The sequence below is a fragment of the Dendrobium catenatum genome, unplaced genomic scaffold, assembly GCF_001605985.2.
Source record: "Dendrobium catenatum unplaced genomic scaffold, ASM160598v2 fragScaff_scaffold_1365, whole genome shotgun sequence".
Taxonomy (NCBI): domain Eukaryota; kingdom Viridiplantae; phylum Streptophyta; class Magnoliopsida; order Asparagales; family Orchidaceae; genus Dendrobium; species Dendrobium catenatum.
The window spans coordinates 257,456-273,293 of record NW_021319827.1 but is presented as its reverse complement, the minus strand read 5'-3'; the positions used below and the strand labels follow the sequence as shown (position 1 = coordinate 273,293).

At 36.1% G+C, this 15,838-nt stretch overlaps 2 protein-coding genes across 8 annotated transcripts in view; one reads left to right on the top strand and one right to left on the bottom strand.

Annotated features, from left to right (window-relative positions):
• LOC110101431 (gamma-tubulin complex component 2) overlaps positions 1–4,960 on the bottom strand; it is a 38,402-nt gene extending 33,442 nt beyond the window's left edge. For 2 of the 5 annotated variants that reach the window (XM_028699687.1, XM_020829334.2), the window contains exons 1-6: positions 4,596–4,959; positions 4,340–4,484; positions 3,901–3,959; positions 3,753–3,798; positions 3,521–3,655; positions 3,310–3,441 (exon numbers count right to left, since the gene is read on the bottom strand). In XM_028699687.1, coding sequence (XP_028555520.1) covers positions 3,310–3,441; positions 3,521–3,655; positions 3,753–3,798; positions 3,901–3,959; positions 4,340–4,408 — 441 coding nt within the window. In that variant the 5' untranslated portion in view covers positions 4,409–4,484; positions 4,596–4,959. Of the gene's footprint in view, positions 1–3,309; positions 3,442–3,520; positions 3,656–3,752; positions 3,799–3,900; positions 3,960–4,339; positions 4,485–4,508 lie in introns of all 5 variants that reach the window. The other 3 variants (XM_028699689.1, XM_020829336.2, XM_020829335.2) reach the window with 3 other exon arrangements.
• Positions 4,961–11,026: 6,066 nt separating this feature from the next.
• The window catches only part of LOC110101425, a 36,861-nt gene continuing 32,049 nt past the window's right edge, over positions 11,027–15,838 (top strand). Inside the window, exons 1-5 of one of the 3 annotated variants that reach the window (XM_020829319.2) lie at positions 11,027–11,155; positions 11,258–11,397; positions 12,921–13,124; positions 13,201–13,382; positions 15,639–15,765. In XM_020829319.2, the coding sequence (XP_020684978.1) occupies positions 11,296–11,397; positions 12,921–13,124; positions 13,201–13,382; positions 15,639–15,765 (615 nt within the window). In that variant the 5' untranslated portion in view covers positions 11,027–11,155; positions 11,258–11,295. Of the gene's footprint in view, positions 11,398–12,920; positions 13,125–13,200; positions 13,383–15,638; positions 15,766–15,838 lie in introns of all 3 variants that reach the window. The other 2 variants (XM_020829320.2, XM_020829318.2) reach the window with 2 other exon arrangements.

Below are 15,838 nucleotides of genomic sequence, written 5' to 3'. Positions count from 1 at the left end.
GGGGCTACCCACAATTTCATTTCCACTCAGGTCATCAACCAACTGGGAGTGAAATTGGTGGACACCGGTTGTTATGGGGTGATGATGGGTACAGGGAAGGTGGAGAAAGGTCAGGGAATCTGTAAAGGAGTGGTGTTGACCATCCAGGGGATTCAAGTAAGGGAGGACTTTCTCCCACTAGAGTTGGGAAGCACTGATGTCATCCTGGGGATGAAGTGGTTACAAACCTTGGGGGAATCCAAGGACAATTTGGGAGCAGTCACGATGGAATTAATGGTGAATGGGAGAAAGATGGTTATAAGGGGAGTGCAGGGCTATCCAAAGCCACGAAATCACTTAAGACCATGGTTAGGGACATACAAGAGGTGGGGGAAGATTATTTGGTGGGACTACACAAGCTGGATGTGATCAGGATGGAGGAGGAAGGGGATGTTTCTCTTTCCATGCAGACCTTGGTTCAGCAATACAGTGAGGATTTTCAGTCACCTCAAGGATGGCCACCTCCGCAAGAACACGAGCATATTTCCACCTTGAGGACAAGGTGGATCTTTGGGAGGGGAGTATTGTTAGACCGGTCCACTGGACCGGTCCAGGAGTGACCAGTTCACGGGCGGAAATCGCGAACAGGCGGATCTGGCGGAGAACGAGCGGCCCGTCCGCCCCCGTAGAGCCGTTTAGGAAGTTTTTTTGAGCGTTTTGAGAGGGAAATTTGAATGTAGGGACTTTTTGGGGAATTCCTTTTGATTTGTATGCATTAAATAGTAGATTTTCCTAGGGTTTGATCATCTTGAATTTGGCTGAAATTTGAGATCTCTTAGATTTAGGTTTTCTTTGGGCTCTAGCGGCGTCTAGAGATTTGGGAGAGATCGATCCTCCTCTCGAATTGAGGATCAATTGTATCTTTGTTGTTTTCTTCTTCTACTAGTAAAATACAAGTTTTTCCTACGAATTTCTCTCAGTTTTCTACAGCTTTTCCGCTGTTTTTACTGTTTTCCTGCTCCGGACAGCAGTATTTCGTGGAGTTTTGCTGTAAAGGTGAATAGGAAATACTTGATTTCAAGTGTTTCCTATCATCTTCTCTCTCCCTTGTACGAACCTGATTAGGAATACGACGAAACGGTGGTAAGATAAGTCAAACGAATTCTCTGTTGCCTCTCGCCAAGACGATCGAACTCCAACAACCCCGAACACCGTGGGTTCTCATCGGACGACCACCCGCACCTCCAACTCCGACTCCTTCCCCGATGACTAGTCCCCTCGGCATCACTTGTTTATTAGTGGCATCCTTAAGTTTGTGTGCAATGCTCTTCCGCTAAGCCGAGCGACATCAAGAGTGCATGTGAGGGACTCCGAGGTGAATGGTCTAGATCTTAAACCGTGGATTTTGTTAGTCTCACATTGCTTTTAATTGTAATCAATTTACATTACTTAGTTCTTCCGTGGATATTTTCTTACGATCTATCTTGGAACGCATTTGTTTTTAACTAGCTAGGCAAAGTTCACAAGTTATTAATTTCCTACAAGCAATTCTTGCATCGTTTCACATCAATAAGACAGGATGATGAAAAGGAAAAAGAGGACTACAAAAATATTTCCACTACAGATGAGCAACCACCTCATATAACATTGAACATGAATGAATGATGAGTTAGGATTTATGAAGTACACCCCACATAGTTGAGAAAAGTTTGTTTATGTTGTAGTTGATGATGATGATCCATCAAAAGGATATGTAAACTCAACATAAATGAGAGTAAAAGAGGAAATGCAAGAGCTTTCAAAAGCCTCTATTCATGTGAGTTAAGTTGGAAAGTGTTAATTTAAAAATGGTTATGTTTTTAAGTTATCCTATTTTGCATTAAAATTTCTTTCATTATAATTTTGTGCAAGAAAATTCAAAGAAAAAGGTAGAAATGAAGAAAATACCCAGCGCTGCGGCATTCAAGGTTAAATCCAACTTTATGACAGAGCAGGGCGCCGCAATGTGCAAGTCTTGGAGCGCCGCAATGTGCAAGTCTTGGAGCGCCGCAACGCCAAATTGCCCCAAAGAAACAGCGCTGTCAAGGGCGCTGCAACACTGAATTGCCGAGTGTCACAGCTTGACAATTAATTCAGTTACTAGATGAAGCAAAACATCGATCTGCATTGAGCAACGCAACGTTGTGCTTCAGGAGCATCACGGTGTTAGTTCATCTTATGATCTTCGTGGCACTACTACTCTGAGCGTTGCGACATTAGTGTTAGTCATTTTATTTTATATAAATAACTTTGCCAAATTTGTGAAGGGGTGGGGGTGCTGGCCATTTTGTTACTTGTTCTTAGTTCTAGGGGTAGTCCAGTAATAAGTGTAAGTGTGTGTGAGTAAGTAGAGAAGGATCAGAGATCGCATAAGTGCTTGTAATTGCTTTTGCAAAGGAGAATCTGGATCTATCTTTTTAACTCTACTCCTGTACATGTTCTTATATTTTCAATGAAACTTTTTAAGTTATGGTTGTTTAAAATGATAGGCCAAATTACTCTTTCGGCTTATGATGTGAAAGGAATGCATATTTTACATATAATAGGTCTAAGTGCTTGAAACTTTTTATTGTAGTTTCTGATTCTATCGAACTTCATTTAATTTTTGTATAGGTCATGCACAAAAACAAAATATAGTAAGATATATATCTTCAACGGAGATGTAGTAGAAAAAATAGGGGAATTAGAACAAAGTCTTCCAAATATAGACATATGTTGGATTAGGACTTTGAATTGTTAAGGAGATAGTTCAATCATAGTGAAATTTGACTTTGCTAAAAACTCTGACAAACTCGACATAAACGAGGTGTCAAATATGTTCTGATTCACAACACATTTTTAGTAGACTAGGTACACAGAAGATCCTATCTATTATAAGTTCATAATCCTTGGAACATAGAACTTATTCATAGCAAATTTTAAGTTGTTTACTTTCAATATGCTGATAAAGTAATAACGTACCTTGTTCATGGCTTGATGCACAAAAATAATAAAAAAGCCCCTGATGTACCATGTTCATGGCTTGTCCACATTATATCTATTACGAACATGATTAAGACTATATGCATACAGGTAAAAACGTATGCAATTGTATACATTTTTTTTGCTAGAATTTGAACCCTGGACATCTATTTTAGAGATCAAACTCAGTACCACTCAATTAAATGGTTGATACAAACCGTATAAATAGATCATTTAAACAAGTTATAATTTTGTCATTCCATACATCATTGTAAATATGGTCTGAAGAACTTAATGCGGCTGGAAACAAGAAAATTTGAAGGTAGGTACCAAAAGGAGTGCTCTCATTGCAGCAGCTAACGCATGGTTCACAAGACCAGACCCAAAATGTGATTTAGTCTCGACAAACCAGCTGACCAGCACATAGGCTTCACAAAGGGGGAATAACCTCTGAATCAACTCCTGCAACACTAAAATAACTAATCACATAAACCACCAAAACCTCCTAATAACACCATCTACACAACCTTATCTGTTTCACCTGTAAGGCTAAGTCCATGGATGGATCAATCTGAAAAATAACTCGGCCTTCCTTTCCCCGTACTCTCTTTATCGAAATGTAGCGCCCCTCAATGCCCACAAGTGCAGAGAGCAAATCATCAATGATCAAAAGTTCCTGCATTAAATCATCATGATCTCTGCTCTTACTATCACCTTCAGAATAAGCTCTGAAATTTAACCATAGGTTGACGGAACAAAAATAAAAACAACACCTGGACTGAAACTGGGTACGATCCAATAACATTTTCAGAACCACGACTGAATAAAGGGAATATAAACACATCAGTCAGGCGTCCATCAAGTCAGTATACAGCAACTATCATCAACAGTTAGAGCAAATACAAGGAATAAAAATCTAACCTTAATGACTCCAAGGAGAAGGGCCTAGGACCTGATGTCGCATTAGGAATTTTGGTTTCCTGATAAAGAAATTGACAGGAGAATCACAACGGGGGTAAGAAAGGTTTAAGTAGATATGGTCTAATGCTATTTAGATAATAGTGTCATCTAGATAACAGCATTATTCAAACTATAATATTAACCATCAAATTCAGTATTTGTTTCAATCGTATCTGGATAGCAACTTTTATTTGTTGCCGTTGTTTTTTTCTTTTAGCAGTCAGATAGCCTGATATCTAGAATCTCTCAAATTGGACCAAATCTATATCATCCAAATAAAATCTAATATGCTTTGTAAGATTATTATTATTAAAAGACAATAGTGACAAAAAAACTTACTAATAACATGGAACTCCATAACAAATGTGAGCGAAATAGGAATCATGAAGAGATGCAATACCTGATGGAATCTACCGGTTAGGAAGGGCCGCTCGACATTCCACTTAGGACTAGCCAAATTTAATTCCATTTAGATGAGGTATGATAAGAGCGACCTGGTTGCAAAACCCTACTTTCAAAACCTAACAGAAGCCACTTCCAAACAACTAGCAATAGACAAAAAGATTTACCAGATAAGTATTCGACTTTAAGTACCAGTTCTGGAAGCTGGAAAGCAAGGAACAAAAATTGGGGGCGGGGTTTAAGGAATGACTTACCAGAGGTGAGAGGAGGGAATTGAAAGATAGATGGGCGCCGTGGATCGAGTCTCGACAACAAGAGTTAAGTTCAGGCAGCATGGACAGTGGATGAAGAAGCGAAAGTGAGAAGAATTGGGGGATAGGTAATCAAGGCGTCATGGGTGATAAAAAGGAGCACCGGGGGGACGACGGGGTTCCGGCGAGAGTTGGAATAGTTCTAGATCGCGGCGTGGGATCGTGGAATGAAATGAACAGGAACGTCGGTATCAGATTCGGATTGAAGTTTCATTGGGGGATTGCAGGTAGTTTGGTGCAAACGGGAGTGCCCAAGCGGAAGCCAGAAAAAGCCACTGAGCAGTATCGAGGGCAAATTTTTAAAATAATTTAACTAGTTATTAAACCAGCAAAAAATATAAATTTAAAAATATGTAAAGTCGCCCATTTAATAAACTTCAGGAGAGAGATAAATAAATTAAATGTGGATATAGAAAAATAAAATAAAGTAGATAAATAAAAAAATCAAAACTATTTTTTTTTTCATATTATGTTGGAGAGAAGGTACACCAAAAAAATTTTTATTTTTTTATTAAAATCTTAAATGCAAATATTTTTTTCGTATTTTTAATAAATAATTTACTATAAAATTTATTTATGTTTTTTTATTCATAATGTAGTATTATTATTTTTAATAAATCTTGTTTTAAAGAAAAAAAATATTTTAAATAAATAATTATCTTATTTCGGATTTGGATTAATCTCTATATACTTCTTTAATTTATTTCTCTCCTACACTCTCTCTCTTGAAAACTTTTTTAAATTTTTTTAGAACATGAGCAATTCGCCCATTCAATGGGCGACTTTGCCTAGTTCTAAATTATTATTATTTTTTTGGTTTTATATCAGAACTTTTATAAACTAAATTAGAATTCATAAAACACAAATATATGCAAAATCATTATAATCAGATGTATGATAACCATAACCTACCTTGAGACAAGCAATTTTCCCAGCTAGACTGACTAATAAAAATAGCACTAAAACTTCCAAACCCTAACTTCCTCACTCCTCACCTCTCACTTTCGTCCCATATTTCCCATCTTCTCCACTTGTTTGAGGAAACTAATTAGTTAGTGTTTGGTAATTTTTGTAAAGTGGAATAAGAGTTTTACAATACAATATATTAAGGGTATAAATATAATTATGTCAATTATTAGTTTTTAGCATAAAATTCATATAAATCATTTTATATTTTCAAATTTTGGGATCCAAAAATTATGAAAAATTATTCATAAAATAGCCCAGAAGGCAGTAGCATTATATCTCTCTCAAGGATAAATATATTCTTATCAAAATTCACTTCCATGTTCAATTCATCGTTCCTTTTTTAATCTTCCAAATATTAATAAGGCTAATCATACTTAAAATTATTATGACATCCTATTCGGGTCAATAGATATTCTAATTATTAGACGAGTGGTATTATAATGTAGAATCCTTAAAAAATATCATCCTCGATATTTTTCACTTTGAATCTTATATTTAATTGACCAATTAGCTTTCAATATCATAACAAACAAATTAAGGGTCATTCTATCTATTCAAACTAGATCATCCTAACAAGAATCTTAACACTGTATGATCATGCATCATGAACTTATCATGTGACATGCATAAATCAACATAAATGCAACAGGGAGAAGCATATAGAATAAATCAGAGATAAATCAATGCTTACCACCTCATAAAAATCTTTTTTCACTTCCTGCATATTTGGGCTTCGTATTGCATAATTATTTAATCTTCTTGCATCAATCTCATAAAGGCTTCTTGCATGTCTTTCCTAGCTGAAGGGGGAACAAACCATTCTCTAAAGATATTTACAAACTCTTCCAAGGAAATATGTGAATTCAATTTACCTTAAAACTTCTCCATTTGCTATCTTATCTAACATATATTTGCTTCTCCTTCAAACAGAAAGACAACCAAGGGTAATTTCTTATGCTTCAGACAATGTTATTCCATCAAATATATTTTAAAACCTAAGTAACAAGTCTTCGGCCACTTTGGGTTCTATTATTATTTTTTAACTAATGGTGGCTTGAATATATGTAGCATCTGTAAATGCTTATCACCTTCATCTTCTCTACTAGTGAACATCTTACTCTGGCTTTTCACTTACTAATCGAGCCACTAAGCTAACCAATGAACTCATAGTTTTTGTTCTTGTTGTTCCCGCTCTACTCTGACCTAGTAATGCCTGACTAGAGCTTTGCCCATTTGTCCAATTTGATTCTTCAGAAATAATGGATTCAATCATTATACTTTCGCCTATATGATAAAAAAACTTCTAATGAGACACATATGGATAGGGAAGGAAAATATGTATTCTTCCCAATATATATCACTCTCTTATTGATCGGTTTTACGACTTTGTCATATATCAACTCCTCCAAATCACTGTTTTGATACCATATAATTGTTACGATATAACCCGATATAACCCATATACTCTAATTGATCATACCAGGCCAAGAGCAAGCTCTATCAATTACCCTTAACCCTTTTCTTGGAGAGATTTATTATTATTATTTTAATTTGTATACAAATCCACTAAAATTCATCAATATATAAAAAAATTAATCCAAACTATAAAAACATCCAAAATTATTCATATATATTATCATGATTCTTCATTCATCCATCAAAAGACATTTGCATCATGATTACATGATAAGACGTTTTGTAACTTTATGTTAAATGAGGACCGCGACTAGAGACCACCAAGGTAATTGAGGAAGTCCCAGCTACATAGGGTTAGTCTAATGAAACGCTGAGAATGAGTATATCATTCATCTTAGAATAATGATTTGAACATGTATAAGCCCTTAGGGAAGAATCAACATTTTTTATTTAGACGTCGAACAAGATGGTAGACATTAGCAAAGAAGTGGACATCCATAAACTTAATGTAAAAAAAGACACTCCGTAGGATATCTAAGTACCATGACTATGCTTAGTGGCTAGCTAATCAAATAAAAATGCTTACCTAGCCAATCAAACAATAACTACTTGACACATACTTTGTTCGAGAGGTACAATATCCTAATTAGATTTCTAATATAGTGATGGTGTAGAAGACAATTGAAAAATTAATGATGTGCATTGACTTTACAAACCTCAGCTCGGTGTGTCCAAAGGATGGGTACCCACTTCCTAGGATCAACTCAACAATCGAGTTATTTATGATTAACTTCTTGGACTAATTTTTTAGTTGTCAACAAATAAAAATGCACCCTGTAACTTCAAGAAAACACCATTCATTACAAGAGAAGACCTATGCTACTATAAAGTGATAACATATGGACTAAAATGTGTTGAAGCAACTTGCCAGATAATGATGGATTGTGCCTTCAAGATGTAGAAAAGGGTGAAATATAGAAGTATGCATATATGATCTACTTGTGGAAAGCAAGTGACCCAAGCAGCCCATCCAAGATTTAGAGCAGGCGTTCACCATGCTAAAAGGGTACAATATGTTATGTAATAGATTAAAGTGTATATTTGGTGGTTGCTCAAACAAGTTTATATGCTTTCTCCTCACACTTGAAATTATAAAGCTTAACATAGACAACGTGAAGGCAATCTTAGAGATGCCCTCACCTAGGAATGCTAAGTAATTACAATGGTTCACTAGGTGAGTCGTAGGAATGAATTGATTATTCTATGGTGGGTTGCTTTAAATTGAATAGAAATTATGACATTGAAATAAAATAAACCAAGTGTGGCATACCAATTGCATTTGGTTGCACTGAGGAGATAGATTCCCTCCAGATGAGTGCCTACTCCACTGAATATCTTTTATTGATGACAGAGCAATTAGCAATATAGTTACTCGTGTTATCTTCAACAAAGGAGGAAGTAATACTAAAGCAAAATGCCTCCATAAAAAAAAAAAAATGATAGTGATAATGTTGGATTGAAAGGTGATAACTGAAATAATGGACAAAAATAAAAAAAGATGTTGGAAAATTGGCTTCCATGAGTCTAGTTTTTTATTTTGAACTAAAATGTCATCGACAAAACATTAACAAATATGAACAATGAAATTTTGTTTGTGATTAGGGATGCAGAAAGAAGTTTATGAAAGAGGGATGAAGCCCTGAAAGAGAAAAGAGGGGGCAAGCTAGTAACATGTGATACATTTCATCTTTAGTAACATGTGATACTTTCCATTTCTAGTAACCTGTGATAGTTTCCATTTCGGGGGAAGATGAAGGGTAAGAGATTGGTTGTTTGATTGCGAGAGAGAAGTTGATATGGTATGAGGGAGAAAAAAGGACCAAAATATTTGTGTAGGTGGGTAGAGGACAAAGTGGAATTGTGACATTGATCGTAAATGAAGACACTTTGTAGAGGTTGTAAGACGCTAGCTATTAGCAAGTTGACAAAATGTGCCTCAAGGAGTCATTAACTTGAAGCTGGTGTGAATTGGTCGAATGATGTATGATGACAAAAGAGGCACCGAGAATTAGGTGCCATCAATAGAGCCATTTGGTGAAGAGCAATGGATCAATTCAAATCACCAAATTTAGCATTTTGGGAGGAGAATATAATTGACTATAAAATCAATTCATGAAAAAAAAAGAGATATAGTTGAATGAATTGGGAGAGGCACCAATTGATGTTTTGGGTTAATTTTCTCCCCTATGTCATTTACAATGCTAGTTTTCTTCAAGGATGTCATTTTAATGTAGCATTATTTCACGCGCATAATTATAATAATTGGGTGAGAAAATTAAAAATTTTATGGCTATTTCTCCATTAACCAAAGTTCTAGATTTATTTATTTTAAATATAGCAATTGATCAAAATCCACTTGAATTATAATTAGGGGTGTCAAATTTGGGTCACGGGTCGGGTTCGGGCCGAACCTGAAACTATTCGGGTTCAGGTCGACCCGACCCGTTTTGCAAATGAGTTGATTTTATGGACCCGAACCTGATTAGCTTTGGGTTCGAGTCAACCCAACTCGACCAACTTCGGGTTCAAGTCAACCCAACCCAACTCGCGGACACGACAACTAACGCGAAACTGCCCCGGTGGCAGCAGTGGACCGATGGTTGCCGACAGTCGGAGGCAGCGGAAGCCGTTGGAAGAGGGTGACGACTGACGCGGGACGTGCACGATGCGGAACTGACGCTGAATGACTCGGCCGGCGACACACGACGCTGGCCTTGGGACGTGACACAACACGACGCAGCCGGGCAGCCCGGGGTAGGCGGGGCGGGGTCATTCTGGGCAGATGGGTTTATGTGTCATTCCGAGCCGTTTCTGATCATTCCCGGGTCAAATCGAACCCGACCCGATTTTTCAAACGGGTCAATTTTTCAAACCCGAACCTGACATGCTTTGGGTTTTGGGTCAACCCAAACTCGAAATTTTCGGGTCGGGTCCAATATTGACACCCCGAATTATAATATATATTTTTAAAAACGCTCTCAATTAATAAACTTAATTTAGATGAATTAAAAATATTATGGATTTAAACCTCTATAAATATTCTCAAAATTTATTTCAAATATAGTGATATATATTAAATTTCAAATACAGTGATATATATTAAATTTCAAATATGCTGATATATATAAAATGACTCAAAATAAATCACATTCCTTCTAAAGGAATTGAAGAAGTTTAAGGGGCTATTTGATTTGAAGTAAAATGGGTGTAAAGTATTTCAAATATAGGGGTTTTGAGAATATTGTTTTTGGTTTGAAGTACAACAAACTTTATGTAGATTTTTGGTACATTGGGAATTCACCCTCTACTTTTTTTTTTTGTATTTGAAATTCCAAATTTTTGTACAATTTTCAAATACATTACAATTTCATCGCCATTATTGTTGCTCGCCGCCACCCCTAACCTTCCACACCTTGACAATTCACTAAACGTTGCCGGTTCCCTGCCGTAGTCGACCACCCACCTCAGCTGGCCCCCACCACTGCCGATGGCGGCTACCAACCACCTCAAGTCGTTGACTATGCCTGCCACTTGTCAGCCACCTTATAGCCTTCACCAGTGACTCGCTGCCTCTGCTCGTCATTGTCGTTAACGGCCATCTTTATTGACTACCAATGTCACTGTGAACCACCGACCATCATTCTCTTTAGATTTTATATTGTATTTATTTTACTTCATATCAAATAAAAAATAAATCTTATAAATTTCTTTTATACTTATCTGAAAATCTTACATTATATTTTTTAGCACATTATTTTCTTATCAGTCAACTAAATAACCCCTAAATACTATTTATGCTCAAAATTAACCCTTCAGCTTAACGAATGGGTTCTTATCCTGTGTTTTGAGGTGCAGTCCGGCTTGCGGATCCCACTAACCCGTTGCGGACTTGTAGGACGTCATTTCGTAAGTCCCTTTCGATATTTATACATCGCAGGGATATCACATTTTTTCGTCGAATGAAAATTGAAAAAAGCAGGAAAAGGAAAATAATAAATTTTTGGCCCGCATGTAAACCCTAGCTATTCTCATCCACTTCTTCGAACCCTAGGGTGCAGGTAGTTTCGATCTCCGTTTTCCTTGCTAAGTCGCGCTTCTTGATCTGGTCGATACCTCCGAGTTTAGGGGTTTTCCTTGGCTTTGGCTTTTGATGGTGTAAGGTTCTGGAGCATCGTGATTTCGTACCATTTGCGTGCTAATGACGCCTAGAGACAAGGAGCTCGAGGACCGGATCGAGGAAGTCGGCAATAAACTGACGAGTCCTCCTTCTGACGTGCAACAATTGCTTCTGCTTCTCGATGTAAGACCTTTTTCTTTCGTTTTTTTTTTTTTTTTTTTCTGTTTTTCCCTGCCTAGTATTTGTCGTTGAATTTGGGAGTAGCAGCGCAGCGCGGCTTTGTGAGTGCTCGAGGCTGTTGTTTATATATACAGTAGTATTCTGATGTATCAAATCTGTTTGCACTTTTGAATTTTATTTTCTAGGTAGTGTTTTCTCTTTAACGCAGTAGAATATCGAATTGGCAAGGGTTTTCCTTTCATTTGGATGGACGAGAATGCGTGAACTGTGAGGATGGGAATTTGTAAGGAACTTTGGTTGGGCAGACGAAGGTTACGGTGCTTTCCTGGTTTTGTTGTTATTAGAGAAAGATGTAAGTTTTTATTTCTTCCGGATGAATGACTTGAGGCAGAAAGATGGTATTCCCATTCCTGGAAACAGTATTTTCTAGTCATTTGAATGTCTCAAAGGAATCTTCTCTAGTGTGCCCAGACCATTTTAGCGATGATTCATTGTAACATTTGCGTTAAGCTTTGGTTTAATCACAGTGCTCATGTTATGAGCTGGTATTTTCGTGTAACAAGAAATAGGGAAATGCCATAAGTGTTTACATGTTTCCAGTTGCCTTACAGGGTAGGGTTTTCATTTAGAAGAACAAAGAATGATGTTTAGTTGGACCACCATCTGATTTAGTGTTTTGACTGCCTTATCTTGTTTATTGAATGCTTTCTTTTCATGTTTGCATTGTTATTGCTGCTCAACATTTCATATAATTTTCTCTTAGAGCAGATTTTGAAAAATGACCAGTTTAGAGAGGATTTTGCTCAAATTTGACAATGGTGATTATCATCATGTGTCACCTATATGTTCATTTTTTACTTTGTCTGGTCATTATATATGCACTTGTGCATTTGCAGTTGTCTCCTTTAACTGTTACTATTCCATGGTGCTTGCTACAAATTATAAAATTTGAATGTGATTGAAGCGCTTTAAATAGCAAATGCTGTTCCAATGGCACCTGTGGTATTCTGTTGCAATATGTACCTGTAGTTATCATGGCTCTGATCAATCTCGTGCTGTCAATGAACACACAAAAGACCCTGTTTTTTTCATCTTTTTTATACATGTACTATCATTTTGAGTTGCTATTTAATTGGATCCGAGGAATCCCTGGTGAAGAGATAAGCAGAGCTACCCATGATGCTTATTTTTATGGAGAGGGGAACTGATGTTGCTACTGCTTATTTTCTTATCCTTATTGGCTATCCTTTGGCCTGGTGGTATTTGCACATGTTTTTTGCATGGAACTATTTTCTTATCTTGTTATATATGCAGATTATCTTGTAATTTTATTTCTTCCACAACTGTGCAGTCAGAGTACTGAGTGCCCTGGAACTCCTTTCTTCCATTTTGCTGATGAAGTTCTGTTTTTTAAAAAGAAAAAATATTTCTTTGATGATTTCTTTTTCCTCTTTTTTTGACTAAAGTTTTGTGTGTATATACTCATTCAATTTTAGTATTTGATATTTACCTTTGCTAATCTCTAGAAATCTGAGAACTTATTGTCAAGAGTAGAGCAATGTCCACCGCAGTCAATGCATGATGCTCTCCGCCCTTCTATGAAGGCATTAGTTGCTGGGGATCTTCTCAGACATTCTGATTTGGATGTGAAAATTGCTGTTTCCTCCTGTCTCAGTGAAATCACAAGAATAACGGCTCCAGATGCTCCATATGATGACGATCTAATGAAGGTTTTGCTTATTTTACTATTAAAATTGTTGTCAGAATGCTTATATATTATTGACGCTATACTTTCTAACTATTTAGGAGATTTTTGGACTGATTGTTGGTGCTTTTAAGAATTTGGACGAGATGTCAAGTCGGTCATTTTTGAAGAGAGTTTCAATACTTGAGACAGTTGCCAAGGTCCGATCTTGTGTTCTGATGTTAGACCTTGAATGTGATGATTTGATTTTGGACATGTTCAATCATTTCCTCAAGACAATAAGGTAGGCAGCCTATATTGGGTCTTTAATTCTGCGCATCAGTTGGGATTTGTTTCATTGCTTCATATGACCTGGTTACAAAAGTTGCCTATTTTTAACAGTTCTGACAAGCTGCAGTCAGATTTTGCTAAGAGCTATTTGTGGTGCAATCTTATTGTTTCTTTAATGTTATTTATTATGCCAGCATCCATGTGCAATTTTTCCTTTATCTTGTTATGGATTGTTTGAGGCTTTTAGCATAATTTTAATAACTATATGAAATCATTAGACATTGGTTTTTGCTAAAAAGTAGATGGTTTATGGAACGATTTTTAAATTAGGTAGATGGGTTTGTACACTGCAAGTAGAGCTAAAATGTTTGATCCTTGTTTTGAATACTGCAGCGCCATATGAAGTAGTCATCATCATTATCATTAGCCTGATTCCACTGTTTTTAGTCGGCTTTATGAGTTTTCATTTTCCGTCATTAAACCTATTCTTTGCAACTATTTTTACATTCTCTACTGTAGTAGAAGCTTTGATGGTTCAGACTATGCAATTTTAATTAGGGAACAATTGAATTGCATTGCAAATGTAAGCACTAACTGAGACTAAAAATTGCAGATCGATATTTGAAAAGTGATACCTCCTAGGATTCGCCTATGGAGTTTTTAAGGCTAATGTCTGATCTTTTGCCAGAACATAGTTTATATTTATTGCTTTTCCATATTTTAGGTATGCTTAAAGTATTATGGAGTCTTTTAACAGGCTTTTGCTCCGTCGATTGAATTAAGCAGCAGTGAAAATTCCAGCTTAATTATTTTTCTTTATCCTATGTTATAAATTCCTTATTTCTATTGAAATATTTTGGATGCAGCCATGACATCATATCTTGTCCGAGTTAGTTTTTTGAAAGATGTGCTATCTATTCTATACTATAGTATTTTTTCATTTATTGTACTATGAATTTAATTTATTGCTCCTTTTTTATGAAATTTGAAGCTCTTTTTTAAATGCAACACCTTCCGTATGAAATGTTGAATTTTGAAAATCAATAGTTTTTTTTTTTTTGGTTAGTTTGATTGTAATTAGATTTGACTTATTTTAAGAAGGTAGAGGTAGACCTAAAAAGACTTGGTTAGAAAATATTAGAAATGACATTTCTTTATTAGATTTAAATGAGAATTTAACTTTTAACAGGGCACAATGGAGAAAAAGGATTCATGTAGCCGACCCCACATAGTGGGATAAAGGCTTGATGTTGTTGTTGTTCGATTTTAATTGTATATTTCGTAAAAAATGTTTTGAGAAAAACACTCTTTTGCATTATTGTTTCTTAGATTTCAGTGTTTTTCATAGTTGGAGTTGAGGAGTTCCACCTATAATTCCTACTCTTTCTTTTTATTCTGTATTGACCCTGAAAGGGAGTTTGTGAGGCGACACAATTATGGTATACAAGAACTTCTTGTGTAACCTACATATAGTGGTTGTCCTAGCTTGCCATCACAGGCTGATGTTTGCTGGTGTTCATTGGCGGTCTCCATTCCCCTCTGACATTGTTAGAGCTCTTATTGAAGTTACTAGGGTCTGGTAGGACAATATTTTTTTTTAAAGGACATTATCCGTAGGATGGATATGACACTGGCAAGCAAAAGTAAGAGACCTTGATTGACATAAGTAAGATATCATGATCCTTGAGTTAGGAAATTCTGTAAAACTTAGCCTTGTTAAATAATGCATTGTCTTACGTTTTCTTAAAAATGTCTTATTTTTCACTATATAATGCGGTTGTGGTTTGATTGATCATAATCAATATTTGTTTGCTAGAATGAACTTGAATTCTTGCCAGAACTTGGCAGAACCCGACTGGAGCTCTGTTGATTTGTGATGTGTTTTTTATTCAGAGCTTGTTTTGTAGGGTTGCCTTCTTTATATGTGAAAACCATGTCCCTTGGAAGGGTTTGTGAATTAAAATCACTATTCTCATTATATCCTAACATTTTCCGTAAGCTAGCAATTTGCATCATTCATCTGAATATGTTTTAATTGACAAGAAATCAAATGGATCCTCTCCCCATTTTGATTGCTTCATTTGACAATTCAAGCTTCTCAGCATGTGAATTGTGTATATAAGTATTTACTGGGTTTTATAAGTCTCTGTTGTAACTCACCATAATACTTCAATCCTCAATTCTATTGTTTTTCCCTCTTTTGCGATTGCTGCTAATTTCTTTTAGTGCCCTTATTGATGACTTAGGGAGTCTTATGTCTTTATTTCAGACCTAAGCATTCGGATACAGTTTTCTCTTCAATGGAGACTGTTATGTCACTTGTTATAGAGGAGAGTGAAAATATTCCAGCAAAGCTTCTTTCATGTCTCTTGGATAATCTCAAAATTGATGAGAAGGTAACTTGTTTGCATAATATTTTTATCCACTTGCTTGATTACAATCAGCTTTGTTTCAACCTTCTCTGTGCTC